General features: G+C 44.2%; 1 protein-coding gene across 1 annotated transcript; it reads left to right on the top strand.

The window, feature by feature from the left end:
- The first annotated feature begins 9488 nt into the window (after window positions 1–9488).
- Window positions 9489–18675, top strand: LOC106567674 (derlin-2). Its single transcript, XM_014137233.2, has 7 exons — window positions 9489–9659; window positions 13759–13824; window positions 13975–14048; window positions 14277–14370; window positions 15001–15196; window positions 15338–15428; window positions 17648–18675. Exons 1-7 carry the CDS (start codon window positions 9567–9569, stop codon window positions 17751–17753), a joined length of 720 nt encoding a protein of 239 aa, XP_013992708.1. The 5' UTR covers window positions 9489–9566; the 3' UTR covers window positions 17754–18675.
- The last annotated feature ends 333 nt before the right edge of the window (window positions 18676–19008 follow it).

The following is a 19008-nucleotide window of genomic DNA, read 5'->3' as shown; positions in this document are numbered from 1 at the left end:
TTTTTTTACCCGGCTGTGAAAATACTGCCCCCTATCCACAACAGGTTTTAATATTACATTCATATTCAGATGGGACAGTTATATTAAGATATACAAGACCTTCTCTTATGAACGTAGCACAACCACCACCCTGTCCAATTGATCTATCAGATCTGATTGAACAATAACCAGGAATAATAAAACAAAGATGTGGTCTAAGCCATGTTTCTTGAACACATATCACATCTAAATCTATTACATACTTCTTAAACGCCTGACCGTCAGCAATAAGGCTTCTGGCATTCCACTGAAGGATAACAAAAACCATAACTCTAATTATCATCGTACGGAGACAGTCCATCATTAGTATTATTAGGAGTTAACATATCAACAATCATGGCGACAGTAACATCTGTTACTCCTAAAAACTCTGTTGCTGTAACAAAGCCTCTCGATGGAGGGGGGTGTGTGGAATCAGGAGCAGGAGAGCAGAAGGGTTCCAGGGAAATCCACAGTTTATTTTGGCGGTTCCGAAAGCACAACGACACACACAGGGGAGAAAGCTCAACTCCGCTAGCCACAAGCAAATATGTCCACGGTAAACACATACCGTACAAAAAACAAACAACGCCCGTGGTGCAGGCCGCACCCCTTACATGTAGCCTACAGCAAAACAATCCCGCACACAGCCTAACCTGCAGCGGGGAAATATAAACCCACCGAAATCAGAAAAACAAGACATAGGTGTGTAAAACCAGACAGAACTAAATGAAAAGGAAAATGGTATCGGTGGCAGCTAGTAGGCCGGCGACGACGACTGCCAAGCACCGCCCGAACAGGGAGAGGAGCCACCTTCGGTGGAAGTCGTGACAGTTCCCCCCCCCCCCCGACGCGCCGACGCCGGCCTCGAGAACAAGCCGGAGGACGAGGTGCAGGGCGATCCGGATGGAGGCGGTGAAACTCATTCAGCAGAGAGGGATCCCAAAATTTCCCCCACCGGTTCCCAGCGTCTCTCCTCCGGACCGTACCCCTCCCAATCCGCGAGGTACTGCAGGCCCCTCACCCGACGCCTGAAATCCAGTATGGATATTACCGTGTACGCCGGGGCCCCCTCGATGTCCAGGGGGGATGGAGGGACCTCCAGCGTCTTGAAGCGGACCAGCCACCACCGGCCTGAGGAGAGACACATGAAACGAGGGGTTAATACGGTAATAACGGGGGAGCTGTAACCTATAACACACCTCGTTTATCCTCCTCAGGACTTTAAATGGCCCCACAAACTGTGGGCCCAGCTTCCGGCAGGGCAGGCGGAGGGGCAGCTTTCGGGTCGAGAGCCAGACCCGATTCCCAGGCGTGAACACTGGGGCCTCACTGCGGCGTCGGTCAGTGCTCATCTTCTGCCTGGACGGCCTCCCAGGTCTCCCTCGAGCACTGTACCCTTGGTCTGGCTCTGATGCCATGGTACCAGGACCTGCTGGTACCCCAACACGCACTGAAAATGCGAAATGTTAGTTGAGGAGTGGCGGAGAGAGTTCTGGGCCATTTCTGCCCATGGGATATACCTCGCCCACTCCCCTGGCCAGTCCTGGCAATACTACCGCAGAAACCTATCCACATCCTGGTTCACTCTCTCCACCTGCCCATTACTCTCTGCGTGAAAATCTGAGGTTAGGCTGACCGAGACCCCCAGACGCTCCATGAACGCCTTCCACACCCGGGACGTGAACTGGGGACCCCGATCAGAAACTATGTCCTCAGGCACCCCGTAGTGCCGGAAGACGTGAGTAAATAGGGCCTCCGCCGTCTGTAGGGCCGTAGGGAGACCGGGCAAAGGGATGAGACGACAGGACTTAGAAAACCAATCCACAACGACCAGGTGGTGTTCCCCTGGGAAGGAGGGAGATCGTTTAGGAAGTCTACCGATAGGTGTGACCAAGGCCGCTGTGGAACGGGGAGGGGATGTAACTTCCCTCTAGGCAGGTGTCTAGGAGCCTTGCTCTGAGTGCACACCGAACAGGAGGAGACGTAAAACCTCACGTCCTTAGCTAACGTGGGCCACCAGTACTTCCCCCTAAGGCTTCGCACCGTCCTCTCTATGCCTGGGTGGCCAGAGGAAGGTAACGTATGCGCCCACCGAATCAACCTATTGCGGACACCAAGCGGGACATACCTCCGTCCCGCAGGACACTGAGGCGGAGTAGGCTCTGAACGACATGCCCGCTCGATGTCTGCATCCACCTCCCACACCACTGGTGCCACCAGATATGAGGCCAGAAGTATGGGGGTGGGATCGATAGGCCGTTCCTCCGTATCATAGAGACGGGACAGTGCGTCTGCCTTAGTGTTCTGGGAACCTGGTCTATACGAGATAGTAAATCTAAATCTAGTGAAATACATGGCCCACCTTGCCTGACGAGGGTTCAGTCTCCTCGCCGCTCGGATGTACTCCAGATTCCGGTGGTCGGTCCAGATGAGGAAAGGGTGTTTAGCCCCCTCGAGCCAATGTCTCCACGCTTTCAGCGCTTTCACGACCGCTAGCAACTCCCGGTCCCCCATGTCATAATTTCGCTCCACTGGGCTGAGCTTCCTCGAAAAGAAAGCGCAGGGGCGGAGCTTCGGTGGTGAGCCCGAGCGCTGTGAGAGCACGGCTCCTACCCCAGCCTCGGACGCGTCCACCTCCACCATGAATGCAAAAGAGGGGTCCGGATGAGCTAATACGGGAGCCTCGGTGAACAGCGACTTCAGGCGATCAAAAGCTCTATCCGCCTCAGCCGACCACCGCAGACGCACCGGACCTCCCTTCAGCAGTGAGGTAATGGGAGCAGCCACCTGCTCAAAGCCCCGGATAAACCTCCGGTAATAATTGGCAAACCCTAAAAACCGCTGCACCTCCTTCACCGTGGTGGGAGTCGGCCATTTACGCACGGCCGAAGAGATCCAATTTTGTGAAAAAGCGTGCTCCGTGGAATGACTCCGTTGTCGTAGCAACAAGAGGTAGTGGGTAACTGTACCCCACCATGATCGAATTTAGACCTCTATAGTCAATGCATGGACGCAACCCTCCTCCTTTCTTCTTCACAAAAAAGAAACTCGCGGAGGCGGGGGACATGGAGGGCCGAATGTACCCCTGCCTCAGAGTTTCGGAGACATATGTTTGCATATGTGACTCCGGGGGGGTACGGCGTCTACCTGGAGGTTTATCACACAATCCCCTCGTCGATGAGGTGGTAATTTAGTCGCCCTCTTCTTACAGAAGGCGATAGCCAAATCGGCATACTCAGGGGGAATGTGCACTGTGGGGACTTGGTCTGGACTCTCCACCGTTGTTGCACCGATGGAAACTCCCACACACCTGCCTGGGCACTCCTCTGACCACCCCTTTAGAGCCCTCTGTGCCACAAAATAGTAGGGTTGTGAAAGGCCAACCAAGGAATCCCCAGCACCACTGGAAACGCCTGAGAATCAATGAGGGAAAAACTAATTTTCTCCTCATGATCCCCCCGCGTAACCATGTCCAGTGGCGCCGTGGACTCCCTGACCACCCCTGACCCTGGTGGTCTACTGTCTAAGGAGTGCATCTGAAAGGGTTTACCAGCGGAACCTGGGGGATCCCTAACCTCTGTGCGAAACCACGATCCATGAAATTCCCTGCTGCGCCTGAATCGACTAGCGCCTTATGCTGGGAATGAGGGAAAAACTCAGGGTCCCTGATGATGCCGTGCACCCTACGCAGACACCGCTTGCGCTGGAGATCTACGATGGCAGGGAGCTGGGCACAAGTGATGTGCTGGGAGGTTTTCACCACCCATTGCAGGGCCTACCGGTCGGACATGGAGCATCCGCCAAACCACACTGTGGCGCAGTTAGTCAGAATGCTCTCCACTGTGCAGCGGTAAAAGTTCAACAGGATCTTGGGAGACAGGCGGGCCTTCTTCAGCCTCCTCAAAAAGTACAGGTGCTGCTGTGCCATATTGACCAGGGTTGAGGTGTTGAGGGTCCAGGAGAGGTCATCGGAGATGTAGACACCCAGGAATTTGAAGCTGGGCACACACTCCACCTCAGTTCCATCAATGAGAAGTGGGGCGTGGCTGCAGCTTTTAGACTTCCTGTAATCCACAATGAGCTCCTTGGTTTTCTTTGCATTGAGGGCCATGTTGTTGTCAGTGCACCATGCAGCCAGGTGCTTGACCTCCTCCCTGTAGGCTGACTCATCATTGTCACTGATCAGACCTACCACCGTGGCGTCGTCTGCGAACTTGACGATGTGTTGGAACCGTGTCGTAGGTGAAGAGGGAGTACAGGAGGGGGCTCAGCACGCAGCCCTGTGGCACACCGGTGTTCATAAAATGCATTATGCAGGATTTTATATCTCTGGGTCTCTCTAGTCTCTTTCTGCACCTGGAATCCACAAAATGCTGTACTGTGTCCCCCCCTTCCACAATCACAACATTCTTACTGAACAGCCTTTTGGCTTCAACCACTATGCCCTCCCTCTACATTTTATTTGATATAATCTATGGATGGGATCTCATATAGACAGGTGTGTGCCTTTCCAAATCATGTCCAATCAATTGGATTTACCACAGGTGGACTCCAATCAAGTTGTAGAAACATCTCAAGGATGATCAATGGAAACAGGATGCACCTGAGTTCAATTTCGAGTCTCATAGCAAAGGGTCTGAATACTTAAAAAAATTAAAATTATACATTTGCAAAACATTAAAAAAAAACAGTTTTCCCTCTATCATTATGGGTTTGATGAGGAAAACATTGATATAAGCAATTTTAGAATAAGGATGTAACATAACAAAATGTGGAAAAATAGAAGGGGTCTGAATACTTTCCAAATGCACTGTAGCATCAAAGTAGACAATATCACAAAAAATAATTGTGACATGTCTAATGGAAACGGCAGATAAAGGATACATTTTCTAAAGATCCGTTCGACATGGGTGTATTTTTCTTCTTTCGAACTTTCTTTATTGCGACAAACGATCATGGAAATTGTGTTTTTCGAATAGATGATGATTGACAAATAATTTTTGAAGGTACGCTGGGTACGTGACGTCACTGCATAACTATAAAGCTCCACTCCATAATTCATTCTAAATGCTCAGGTCTTGCAAAATATTTTTTTTCAACAATAAAGGATTGTCCTGACTTTCAAGAATGCCTGAATTGCTTTGCCTTGCTTATCTGGTTGGCTCGCTAGTTTCACCGTCCAATTATTTCAGATATACAGGAGTGCAAGTTCCACAATGGCACAGACCGTGGCGATAAATTGGCACATGACAATTCTTAAAATTTGGCAAATATTAGTCAATGATTACATTCTATCGATGCTGGCTGCCTGAGAGATGAAACAGATAGGTGGGAGGGCACAGGCTGTCGCCAATTTATTAATGCGCAATTTGGCCTAATAGGTAATGGAAACACGAAACAGCACATTTGTATTCAACAATAGGTTTTGCAAAGTTTTTTGGGGGACGTCAGCAAAAAAAGAAACATCCCTTTTTCAGGACCCTGTCTTTCAAAGATAATTCGTAAAAATCCAAATAACTTCACAGATGTTCATTGTAAAGGGTTTAAACACGGTTTCCCATGCGTGTTCAATGATCCATAAACAATTAATGAACATGCACCTGTGGAACGGTCGTTAAGACACTAACAGCTTACAGACGGTAGGCAATTAAGGTCACAGTTATGAAAACTTAGGACACCAAAGAGGCCTTTTTACGGACTCTGAAAAACACCACAACAAAGATGCCCAGGGTCCCTGCTCATCTGCGTGAATGTGCCTTAGGCATGCTGCAAGGAGGCATGAGGAATGCAGATATGGCCAGGGCAGTAAATTGCAATGTCCGTACTGTGAGATGCCTAAGACAGCGCTACAGGGAGACAGGACGGACATCCTCGCAGTGGCAGATCACGTGTAACAACACCTGCACAGGATTGGTACATCTGAACATCACACCTGTGGGACAGGTACAGGATGGCAACAACAACTGCCCGAGTTACACCAGGAACTCACAATCCCTCCATCAGTGCTCAGATTGTCCGCAATAGGCTGAGAGACGCTGGACTGAGGGCTTGTAGGCCTGTTGTAAGGCAGGTCCTCACCAGACATCACCGGCAACAACGTTGCCTATGGGCACAAACTCACCGTCGTTGGACCAGACAGGACAGGCAAAAAGTGCTCTTCACTGACAAGTCATGGTTTCGTCTCTCCAGGGGTGATGGTCGGATTCGCCTTTATCGTCGAAGGAATGAGCGTTACACCGAGGCCTGTACTCTGGAACGGGATTGATTTGGAGGTGGAGGGTCCGTCATGGTCAGGGGCGGTGTGTCACAGCATCATTGGACTGAGCTTGTTGTCATTGCAGGCAATCTCAACGTTGTGCGTTACAGGGAAGACATCCTCCTCCCTCATGTGGTACCCTTCCTGCAGGCTCATCCTGACATGACCCTCCAGCATGACAATGCCACCAGCCATACTGCTCGTTCTGTGCATGATTTCCTGCAAGACAGGAATGTCAGTGTTCTGCCATGGCCAGTGAAGAGCCCGGATTTCAATCCTATTGAGCACGTCTGGGACCTTTTAGATCGGAGGGTGAGGGCTAAGGCCATTCCCCCCCAGAAATGTCCGGGAACTTGCAGATGCCATGGTGGAAGAGTTGGGTAACATCTCACAGGAAGAACTGGCAAATCTGGTGCAGTCCATGAGGAGGAGATGCACTGCAGTACTTAATGCACCTGGTGGCCACACCAGATATTGACTGATACTTTTGATTTTGACCCCCCCTTTGTTCAGAGACACATTATTCAATTTCTGTTAGTCACACGTCTGTGGATTTGTTCAGTTTATGTCTCACTTGTTGAATCTTGTCATGTTCATACAAATATTTACACATGTTAAGTTTGCTGAAAATAAACGCAGTTGACAGTGAGAGGACATTTTTTTGTTGTTGCTGAGTTTATATTCTATGAAAACTTTCTAAATTAAAGTACAGAGAGTTGTAGAGAGAGTTTTTGGAGAAAGTCAACAAGATGAGGAAGGAACAAGAGCAAGAAAGCCAAAAGCAAATAGAAGAGCTACTGAGAATGAGACTTGAGGTACACTGCAACCAATGGAAGCTGGAGAGAGAGAGAGGTGTTTGAGAAACAGAGAGAAAGTGCAGTGGCAGACAGACAAAATATGGAGGTCAAGATAGCAAAGGTGAAGATGGAGAACATAATGTCCTTTGCTAAGTAAGGGAAGGTGAAAGTGGACAAAAGGCTGTTAGCTGAAAATGAAAAAGGTGGACAAGGTGTGAGAGTAGAATGAAAGGAACCTCATAAGGCATGGTTTGGAGACAGCTTTGTACAAAGCAGGCCAAGGAGAGGAATCAGACCCAAGTAGCCTGAAAGGAGGACAGGGGGAGATGGTCCAAGGCTGGCCTACGAAACCTCTGGGATCAACAGGGTAAAAAATGGATGAAGGAGGAGATTATGGGTGGTTTGCACCAAGTTTTAATTAATTTTAGATTAGAGCTAATCTAGATTTTGTAAATATAGGTTTATAATTAATCAGATGTGTTGCACCACTTAATTTTAAACCTGGATTAGTTCATCTAAAGTTAAATCACTAAACTATGATTTGTGACACGTGTCATAATGGATTCCCCATAGTTATATGTTCTAATTCTATTTCTGTGGAAACAAACCTGCACTGGTCATTGCTAGCTAGCTAGCTAGCAAAGTGAGTTTTCACTTCGGGCTAAATTATGCATTTAATTGCACTTTGTTGTCAAATTAGTTTGCTGGCTGGTTGAGTTTTGCAAACATGATAAGGCACAGGAGCTAAAATTGTAAACACACTAAAAATGTGATTAATTTAAACCTCCTCCAGTGGCAGTTTAGATTTAATCCCTAAACAAAATTTAAATTTGACTTTACAATAATGGAGCAACAAGATTACATTTTACCTTGGCTTAAAGTCAAAATTAAACTTAGTTTAGAAGGATTACATTTAACTAGGATTAATTTTAAACCAGGTTTAAAGTTAGCTGCAACAAGATTAATAGATAAACCTTGATTTAACCAAGTTTTTAAGAGTTAATCCATGTTGGTGCAATCCATCCTAAGATGAGGAGCATGCAGGCAACAGAGAAGTTGAGCTGAGAGAGCGATAGAGGCTCTGGAAAGAGAGAAGATTAAGATTCTGTTCCTGCATGGACAAGAAGAAGGGATGGGAGTTTATGGGGAGTGGGAGAGAAAGAATAGTGAAATGGAGAGAATGCAAAGGGAGAAAGAAGAGAAGTGAGCAAAAGAGAAGAGCGAAATCGAGGAGGGGATGAAGGAGCCAGAAATAAAGCTGTACCAGCTGCAGAATGTCCTGAGGTTCAGAAAACAAGAGCAGGCACAGGTACAGTACTCCATTTAACCAGTCAAAGTTCAGGAATGTCAATTAAGTGTCATATTTAGGATTCAATAGATTAAATTGACTTCATGCTAGAGAATGAGTAATAATAATATTGCAGATCACTGTCTTACATGGGACTTCTCTTTCAGATGCATCATTGTAAAGTTATGGAAACTAGAAGTGCTGAGAGAGTCAGGGCGAAGCAGGAGAGGAAAGAGAGATGTTGGAGAAGAACAAAGTAAAAGAGCCTCTCAGAGCTAGAACAGAAGAGAGTAAAGGAACAAGTGAGGAAAAAGCCCACCTGGTGGATGTTGCAAGGAAATATAACGAAAGGAAACAGGGAGAGAAAGGATGAGAAAAGGTGTTGAAAAAGGCATATGGCAAATAAAATCACATGGTGTACACCCCAGACTTAAAATTGAGGAAGATGTAAAAACGCAACGGAGATGGAAGAGTAAATACTGTCAGCTGTCATTGGTCAAGTTCTTTCATTTAGTGGAATACTTCATAAATAAAGTAATATGCGCAGTTATTTGTCCTTATTCATTGCCATATTGAAGAAAACACACACACACACAATATAAGTATAAGATGTAAATTAAAGGTGGTTACGGGATAATGCAATGTATGTTAACTTTGTTGACACTGAATATATTTTAAATACTGTATCTAACCTCGTGACGGATGAAAAATACATGAAAGAAAATCCATTCCCATCTAGTCAAAACCTCACCCCCCTTCATCCTATTTGCTGTAGAGACATACGCGGACCAATCAATGAATGCCATCGTTTCATCGACTATGTGATTGACAGGTGTGTGGTTCGCTCACACCATTGGCTCACACAAAAAGGACGTGGACTGACAAACCAATGACAGATCATAAAAACTCACAGCAACTCCCCTTTATGCCGCGTTCCTAACAACTTGGAATTCTCCGACTTCCGAGAGTTCAAAACAATTTCGCACTCGAAAAAAACGAGCTCCGACTCGGAGAATCTATTTGAACGGTCACCCAACTCTGAATTCCAACTCGGGAACTCAGGCCTCTTTCTAGAGCTCCGAATTTCCGACCTGAAGGTCACTGACGTCATGATTTGACGAGTTCCCAGTTGTTATGAACGCGGCATTTTCTCACCATGTGATGACGTGTCAAGAAAGTGCCGGAAGCCTTCAGTTAGTCCAAAATGGCTTACCAGACTTTTCAGCAGGAATATTTACAGATTCCTGTTGTAACTCGGGCATACACAACTGCCTGCGTCCTCACCACCGCTGCCGTGGTAAGATATTAGAATTTCATCTGAAACATGTTCTTGTCGGCAATGTAGACAGGGTCAGGGCTTGGCGTTTAGCCGTGGATGTCAGTCTGCTAACTCACTAGCTTGCTGCTTTTAGCTAGCGCGTCTCTGGCAAAACAGAAGTGCCAAAGACAGTACGGTAGTGCACATCAATTAGCTAGACAGCTGTGTTTGTGTCGCCAAACAATTGTTATTGACTGTAGTTGGGCTGTCACCGACCTTGATCGAATTGACCAAATGTGTGCAATGGTCAGTAGCCAGCTAAATAGACTATGCAGTTGGTAGCGAAACTTATAAATGTATGATTATCTGTGAGCACAGCTACATCTCGTAACATTTACATGACTGTTTTTTGTGCGGTTTACTGCCGCAATCAAAACAACTGGGAACTCGAGAGTCTCCGACTTCTGTGCGTTCACAACAAATGGGAACTCGCGAAAAAAAGAGCTCCGACTGAGGTCTATTTGAAATGTTATTCAATTCTGAATTCCGACTCGGAAACTCGGGCCTCTTTCTATAATTCCCGACCTGAATATCACTAACGTCATGGTTTGAAGGCCTCCCAAGTGGCGCAGCGGTCTAAGACACTGCATCTCAGTGCAAGAGGCGTCACTACAGTCCCTGGTTCGAATCCAGGCTGTATCACATCCGGCCGGGATTGGGAGTCCCTTAGGGCGGTGCACAATTGGCCCATCGTCGTCCAGGTTTGGCCGGGGTAGGCTGTCATTGTAAATAACAATTTGTTCTTAACTGACTTTCCTAGTTCAATAAAGGTTACATTTAAAATAAAAATGGACCTCGTATTTTTCCGTGTTCCCAGTTGTTTTGAACGTAGCATACATCTAGCTAGCAAGACATCATGCTAATGAACAAGTCAGATCTCTCCTCCTCCTAGTGGTCTGATTAATCATCCTCTAATACACTCCAGGCTGCTATTAACGATTTTCAATAGTTCTTATACAAAGCGTGCCATGACCGGTGGAAAAAGTACCCAATTGTTATACTTGAGTAAAAGTAAAGATGCCTTAATAGAAAATGACTCAAGTGAAAGTCACCCAGTAAAATACTACTTGAGTAAAAGTCTAAAAATATTTGGTTTTAAATATACTTAAGTATCAAAAGTAAATGTAATTGCTAAATATACACTGCTCAAACAAATAAAGGGAACACTAAAATAACTCATCCTAGATCTGAATGAAATAATCTTATTAAAATACTTTTTTCTTTACATAGTTGAATGTGCTGACAACAAAATCACACAAAAATAATCAATGGAAATCCAATTTATCAACCCATGGAGGTCTGGATTTGGAGTCACACTCAAAATTAAAGTGGAAAACCACACTACAGGCTGATCCAACTTTGATGTAATGTCCTTAAAACAAGTCAAAATGAGGCTCAGTAGTGTGTGTGGCCTCCACGTGCCTGTATGACCTCCCTACAACGCCTGGGCATGCTCCTGATGAGGTGGCGGATGGTCTCCTGAGGGATCTCCTCCCAGACCTGGACTAAAGCATCCACCAACTCCTGGACAGTCTGTGGTGCAATGTGGCGTTGGTGGATGGAGCGAGACATGATGTCCCAGATGTGCTCAATTGGATTCAGGTCTGGGGAACGGGCGGACAACTCCATAGCATCAATGCTTTCCTCTTGCAGGAACTGCTAACACACTCCAGCCACATGAGGTCTAGCATTGTCTTGCATTAGGAGGAACCCAGGGCCAACGGCACCAGCATATGGTCTCACAAGGGGTCTGAGGATCTCATCTCGGTACCTAATGGCAGTCAGGCTATTTCTGGCGAGCACATGGAGGGCTGTGCGGCCCCCCCAAAGAAATGCCACCCCACACCATGACTGACCCACCGCCAAACCGGTCATGCTGGAGGATGTTGCAGGCAGCAGAACGTTCTCCACGGCGTCTCCAGACTCTGTCACATCTGTCTGTGAACCTGCTTTCATCTGAAGAGCACAGGGCGCCAGTCTTGCCAATCTTGGTGTTCTCTGGCAAATGCCAAACGTCCTGCACGGTGTTGGGCTGTAAGCACAACCCCCACCTGTGGATGTCGGGCCCTCATACCACCCTCATGGAGTCTGTTTCTGACCGTTTGAGCAGACACATGCACATTTGTGGCCTGCTGGAGGTCATTTTGCAGGGCTCTGGCAGTGCTCCTCCTGCTCCTCCTTGCACAAAGGCGGAGGTAGCGGTCCTGCTGCTGGGTTGTTGCCCTCCTACGGCCTCCTCCACGTCTCCTGATGTACTGGCCTGTCTTCTGGTAGCGCCTCCATGCTCTGGACACGCTGACAGACACAGCAAACCTTCTTGCCACAGCTCGCATTGATGTGCCATCCTGGATGAGCTGCACTACCTGAGCCACTTGTGTGGGTTGTAGACTCCGTCTCATGCTACCACTAGAGTGAAAGCACCGCCAGCATTCAAAAGTGACCAAAACATCAGCCAGGAAGCATAGGAACTGAGAAGTGGTCTGTGGTCACCACCTGCAGAACCACTCCTTTATTGTGGGTGTCTTGCTAATTGCCTATAATTTCCACCTGTTGTCTATTCCATTTGCACAACAGCATGTAAAATGTATTGTCAATCAGTGTTGCTTCCTAAGTGGACAGTTTGATTTCACAGAAGTGTGACTGACTTGGAGTTACATTGTGTTGTTTAAGTGTTCCCTTTATTTTTTTGAGCAGTGTACTTAAGTATCAAATCATTTAAAATTCCTTATATTGAGAAAACCAGAAGGCACAATTTAATTTAAATTTTTTGAATTTACGTATAGCCAGGTGCACACTCCAACACTAAGATGAAATGAAGCATTTGTATTTAGTGATTCCACCAGATCAGAGGCAGTAGGGATGACCAGGGATGTTCTCTTGATAAGTGTGTGAATTTGACTATTTTCCTGTCCTGCTAAGCATTCAAAATGTAACGAGTACTTTTGTGTGTCAGGGAAAATGTATGGAATAAAAAGTACATTACTTTCTTTAGGAATGTAGTGAAGTAAAAGTTGTCAAATATAAATAGTAAAGTAGAGATACAAAAAAGTAAGTAATAAGTATTTTTACGTTAGTACTCTACACCACTGTATGAAAATTATATATTCACGTTGTTAAAAATACATGTATTTATAACATTTTTGCTTTCAATCTTCAGTAGCTCTTAGACAGTGTGCCATGCCAAATCATATATAGTGAGCTCTAAAAGTATTGGGACAATTACTCATTTCTTTCATTTTGGCTCTGTACTCAAACACTTTGGATTAAAGTGCAGACTGTCAGCTTTAATTTGAGGGTATTTTCATCCATATCGGTTGAACTGTTTCAAAATTACAGCTCTTTCTGTACATAGACCAAAAAGTATAGGGACAAATTCACTTAGGTGTGTTAAAGTAGTCAAAGGTTTAGTATTTGATCCCATATTCCTAGCACACAATGATTACATCAAGCTTGTGACTCTACAAACTTGTTGGATGCATTTGCGTTGTGCCTACAACAAAATCTCTTGCATAGTTCGTTTTTGTTTTAGTAAGTTGCATTGAAAGTGGCTATTGCGTTGATTCGATCACAATTGCCACAGTAAAGGGAAACGTTGATAGTATTAACTAACAGAACTTCATCAACTTTCTAGTTTTCCCTATCTTGTGCTTCTCTCCGTGGACTGATAGGCCGCGTCACAGCTTAGAGGGAACATTGGTTATACTTACTGTAACTTTTTTATTTGAAAGATTCTTTCTCGCTGATATGAAAGATGAGGGCCATATCTTTCGAAAACCCGTTTCGCAAGCGATAATTATGGACGCTAAAACACAGCGTCGGAATTGTAGTTCACACGGCCTGCCGTGGCCAACGATAACCGCTGAAAAAGGGTTTTCGAAAGCTACCGTTTACCTTAGTTAACTTCAGCATGCTAAGCATAGGGTTGCAGTTTGTTAACTGCTGTTTAAAAGACTGTCAAGAATTCCCCAAGATTGATGATAGTTCATGGTTGACTTAACTTAGCGTTTTCTGACAAAAGTTGTATCATCAGGTGAACTATTGATTCTAATGATGACACTTTCTTTGCTCTCACACTCAGCAATTAGAGCTCATCACACCTTTCCAACTATACTTCAACCCTGATTTGATACTAAGGAATTATCAGGTGAGTACATGCAATTGGTCATTTAGCTACTGTATCAGATATGACAAAACATTTTGAAGTTTTTAATCTTAGGCCTGCTGTGTATAAGCGTAGCAGTTAAAAAATAAAATGTAATGCTAGGTTGACTGATTTCTCTGTTCTGTCTTGTAGGTATGGAGACTCATAACCAACTTTCTATTTTTTGGTCCAGTTGGCTTCAACTTCCTTTTCAATATGATTTTTTTGTATCCTTTTTCTGTTGCACATGTCTTGCTCTGAGTGTACTTGTGAAATGTATATTTTGCGTCCCTTTGATTGGAAGCACTATGCGACTCATAAAATGCTTGTCTTGAACAAGAAGGCGAGCCATGTTTCATTTATTTTTAATCATGATGCAACTGTCTAATCATAGTGAAATATAGGTTTAGTATTTGCTTTGCCCTTGCCAGATTACCTTAACTGTTGGCTTCCAGGTACCGATACTGTCGTATGCTGGAGGAGGGCTCTTTCAGGGGCCGCACCGCTGACTTTGTCTTCATGTTCCTCTTCGGTGGCCTTCTGATGACTGTATCCTTGTAACACTGTTACTTTCATGGTCTTAGTTGATACCGCAGGAGTCGAGACATGTTCAGCACCACATACACTTAATGTACCTGTATTTGTGATATTTTTAGCAAGCTTCTGATTGAGCTCTTAATAAGGCCTACTGTTGTATAATGCTGTATGTGTGTACAGGAAATATGTAGGCCTATGTTATCCACAGGTGCCTTAATGAGAAGCTCTTACGCAACAGTCACATTTCTTGCCACCTGAATATAATATTTTTTTTAAATGTAAAGCTTTGTTTAGGCTAGTTGTCAAACTTGAGAATCAATTGGTTGATTGTCTGCAGTTGGCGACAGGTAGCCTAGAGGTTAAGAGCTTTGGGCCAGTAACCGAATGGTCGCTGGTTCGAATCCTTGAGCCGACAAGGGGGGTAAATCAACCGTTATGCCGCCGATGTCGGTTAAGGCAGCCCCCCGCACCGCTCTGATTCAGAGGGGTTGGGTTAAATGCAGAATACACATCTTGGTTGAATGCATTCAGTTGTGCAACTGACTAGGTATCCCCTTTCCTAAGTTAGGGTAAATCAACTCGAATAATGCTGTATGCCACAATTCAATCCACCAATCACTTTTTTTCTCAGTAAGCACAAAGATATTTGGCACCTTTGTGAGTCTGGTGTTCTTGGGCCAAGCCTTCACCATCATGCTGGTGTACGTGTGGAGCAGGCGTAACCCCAACGTTCGCATGAACTTCTTTGGCCTGCTGAACTTTCAGGCGCCCTTTCTCCCTTGGGTGCTCATGGGATTCTCTCTGTTGCTGGGCAACTCCATCATTGTGGATTTACTAGGTACCAGTCGCTCTAACCACCATAGCAAATTTCTGTAATGCATCAATGTTATTAATGGCTTTAAGATCCAAAATGTTGTTGCCTTATTGACCATTGAGTAGTGGTGACTAGTTGGATCAATGCTGTATTTCCTTCCCTAAGGTATCGCTGTGGGTCATGTGTACTTCTTTCTGGAGGATGTGTTCCCAAACCAGCCAGGTGGTGGCAGATGGCTCAAGACTCCCTTTTTTCTGTAAGTTTGGCCATTTATAAGTTTGATATGGTTCTAGTACTGTCCAAGAATGAGTTTGTCTTATGATAGAAACTGCAGTGTTTACCCCACAAGTCTGCTGAGAGATGGTAATGTTGCTGGAGAGATGGGTAAACAATTAGTTATTACAATATGGAAATTGCCAACATTTACAATGTTGTAACCAATGTTTTGACATGGTGTTCTGAAAGTATGCTGTCCTTGGGAGTGGCTGTGACAATGTCTATGCTGATTGGTATTATTCTAGAAAAGGAAGGGCACATCAATAGCTCTTAATAAAAGTAGAAATATACCATCCATTTATCAGATGCGTTATGTATGTACAGTTGAAGTTGGAAGTTTACATACACTTAGATTGGAGTCATTAAAACTCGTTTTTCAACCACTTCACAAATTTCTTGTTAACAAACTGTAGTTTTGGCAAGTCGGTTAGGACATCTACTTTGTGCATGACACAAGTCATTTTTACAACAATTGTTTACAGACAGATTATTTCACTTATAATTCACTGTATCAAAATTCCAGTTGGTCAGAAGTTTACATGCACTAAGTTGACTGTGCCTTTAAACAGCTTGCGAAATTCCAGAAAATGATGTCATGGCTTTAGAAGCTTCTGATAGGCTAATTGACATAATTTGAGTCAATTGGAGCTGTACCTGTGGATGTATTTCAAGGCCTACCTTCAAACTTGGTGCCTCTTTGCTTGACATCATGGGAATATCAAAAGAAATAAGCCAAGACCTCAGAATAAAAATTGTAGACCTCAAGTCTGGTTCATCCTTGGGAGCAATTTCCAAACACCTGAAGGTACCATCTTCATCTGTACAAACAATAGTACGCAAGTATAAACACCATGGGACCACGCAGCCGTCATACCGCTCAGGAAGGAGACGCGTTCTGTCTCCTAGAGATGAACATACTTTGGTGAGAAAAGTGCAAATCAATCCCAGAACAACAGCAAAGGACCTTGTGAAGATGCTGGAGGAAACGGGTACAAAAGTATCTATATCCACAGTAAAACGAGTCCTATATCGACACAACCTGAAAGGCCGCTCAGCAAGGAAAAAGCCACTGCTCCAAAACCGCCATAAAAAAAGCCAGACTATGGTTTGCAACAACCCCAAGCATACTTCCAAAGTTGTGGCAAAATGGCTTAAGGACAACAAAGTCAAGGTATTGGAGTGGCCTTCACAAAGCCCTGACCTCAATCCCATACAATGTTTGTGGGCAGAACTGAAAAAGCGTGTGCAAGCAAGGAGGCCTACAAACCTGACTCAGTTACACCAGCTCTGTCAGGAGGAATGGGCCAAAATTCACCCAACTTGTTGTGGGAAGCTTGTGGAAGGCTACCCAAAATGTTTGACCCAAGTTAAACAATTTAAAAGCAATGCTACCAAATACTAATTGAGGGTATGTCAACTTCTGACCCACTGGGAATGTGATGAAAGAAATAAAAGCTGAAATCATTCTCTCTGCTATTATTCTGACATTTCACATTCTTAAAATAAAGTGGTGATCCTAACTGACCTAAGACAGGAAATGTTTACTAGGATTAAATGTCAGGAATAGTGAAACTGAGTTTAAATGTATGTAAACTTCTGACTTCAACTATATTTATGTATCTTAAGCATATTGCCCTGTGCTTTGTTTGGTATACAGTGCATTTGGAAAGTATTCAGACCCCTTGACTTTTTCCATGTTTTGTTACTGCCTTATTCTAAAATTGATTGAATTGTTTTGTTTTTCTCATCAATCTACACACAATACCCCATAATGACAAAGCAAAAACAGGTTTTTTTCGATTTTTGTGCAAAAAAGAAATAACCATTTACATAAGTATTCAGACCCTTTACTCAGTACTTTGTTGAAGCACCTTTGGCAGCGATTACAGCCTCGATTTCTTGGGTATTATGCTACAAGCTTGGCACACTTGTATTTGGGGAGTTTCTCACATTTTTCTATGCAAAGAGTCTGAATACTTATGTAAATAAGGTATGTTTTTTTTAAATAAAAATATCTATACTTTTCGCTTTGACATTAATGGGGTATTGTGTCTGTGTGTGTAGATTGAGGAAAACAAACAATTTAACCCATTTTATAGTAAGGCTGTAACATAACAAAATGTGGAAAAAGTCTGAATATTTTCCCGAATGCACTGTATGTAGGTCTTTCACCTGTCTCTGTAATTCTCTCTCTCACAGTAAGATGCTGTTTGACACTCCAGAGGAGGATGCCAACTACAACCCTCTTCCTGAAGAGCGTCCGGGGGGGTTCGCCTGGGGAGAGGGACAGCGCCTCGGGGGTTAATCTAGCCCCCCACCACAGGATCACTTTATAATGGACTTTTCCTCAGTGAGAGACAAGAGGGACAAACTTGGTCTTTTTTTCCGACTTGTTTCTCTAGTTCTGGATGGACAACGCCAATCTCCAACCAGAGCTTTTCGGAGTTTGGTGTGTGACTTACATCTCCCTCAAACTGTTCAATAAGCCAGACTCACTTTAAGACCACATGAGTGGATGTAACAGGAAGTGACTTTTGATGGTTAACCTTTGGTTGCGTTGAGATTTGGCTTTCTCTGTGGGGAAAAAATGAGGCTCAACAATATTGTCAAATGATGGGAAACAGTGGAGGAAAAAATCTGAATGAATGAATTCAGATTGAGTGTTTTCCTTTACTTTTTAAAAAGAATAAATGTGTGGCATATGTAGATAATGCAGGAGATATTTTCTTTGTAATTTTTCTGCACTGTTGCATCAGTTGAAGCAAGTTTTTCTGTAAGGAGTTCCATAATGAAATTTGAAATGTATTCAATCATTTGATTCCAGTACCAAGAGTGCTTGGATGCACTAGGATCAATAATGTGAGAACGCTTAAATTGTTTATTACAACTGTAGAAAAAAAATGTACTGTGGACAAATCAAACATGCATACGTTACTCTGTACTGCCCTCCTCTGGTAGAAGACATTGCAGTGTGGAAGGAAGGGAGTAAATTTGACCGACCATTTGTGTTGCATGCCAAGCTTCTAGGCTCGACAAGAGACTAGCCATTTTGAAACCCCTGCAACAAACCCTTCAGTATTCAAACTGAAACTAAACGGCTACTTTTTTCAAAAGTTTCGGTTGCATACAGTAAGTGGTAAACGCTTCACTTTTTTGCAGTTTTTTACCTTTATGGCAGGGCTTGTAGATTACATTTGTATTTTAATCAATACAGATTTTGAAATGCCTATTTGTTCCATTGTCAATAACCAGAGGATCTAATTTTTAACTTTGCGAAAGGAAGTTGTCACTGGTGGACAAGGGAAGTCACCTTTTCACCCATTTCTATTCTTATACTCTATATCCGATCTGTTGGAAACCTTTTACAGTTATTGGTTTCATAAAACAATGTCATGTTTTACATGGCAAGGTCTGCTGCTTCATGATCCACAGTGAGCACAGTTATAAACACAATCTAACATTGATGATTCCTAGAACTACAGGGTTTCAACAACTACGCTGGTTTATAAACTCAGCAAGCATCAGATTACTGCTCAGATATAAAGACTGAGTAAAATGGA

Source organism: Salmo salar, chromosome ssa13, assembly GCF_905237065.1.
Source record: "Salmo salar chromosome ssa13, Ssal_v3.1, whole genome shotgun sequence".
Lineage (NCBI taxonomy): Eukaryota > Metazoa > Chordata > Actinopteri > Salmoniformes > Salmonidae > Salmo > Salmo salar.
The sequence above is the reverse complement of the archived record's forward strand: the minus strand, read 5'-3'. Positions and strand labels throughout refer to the sequence as shown.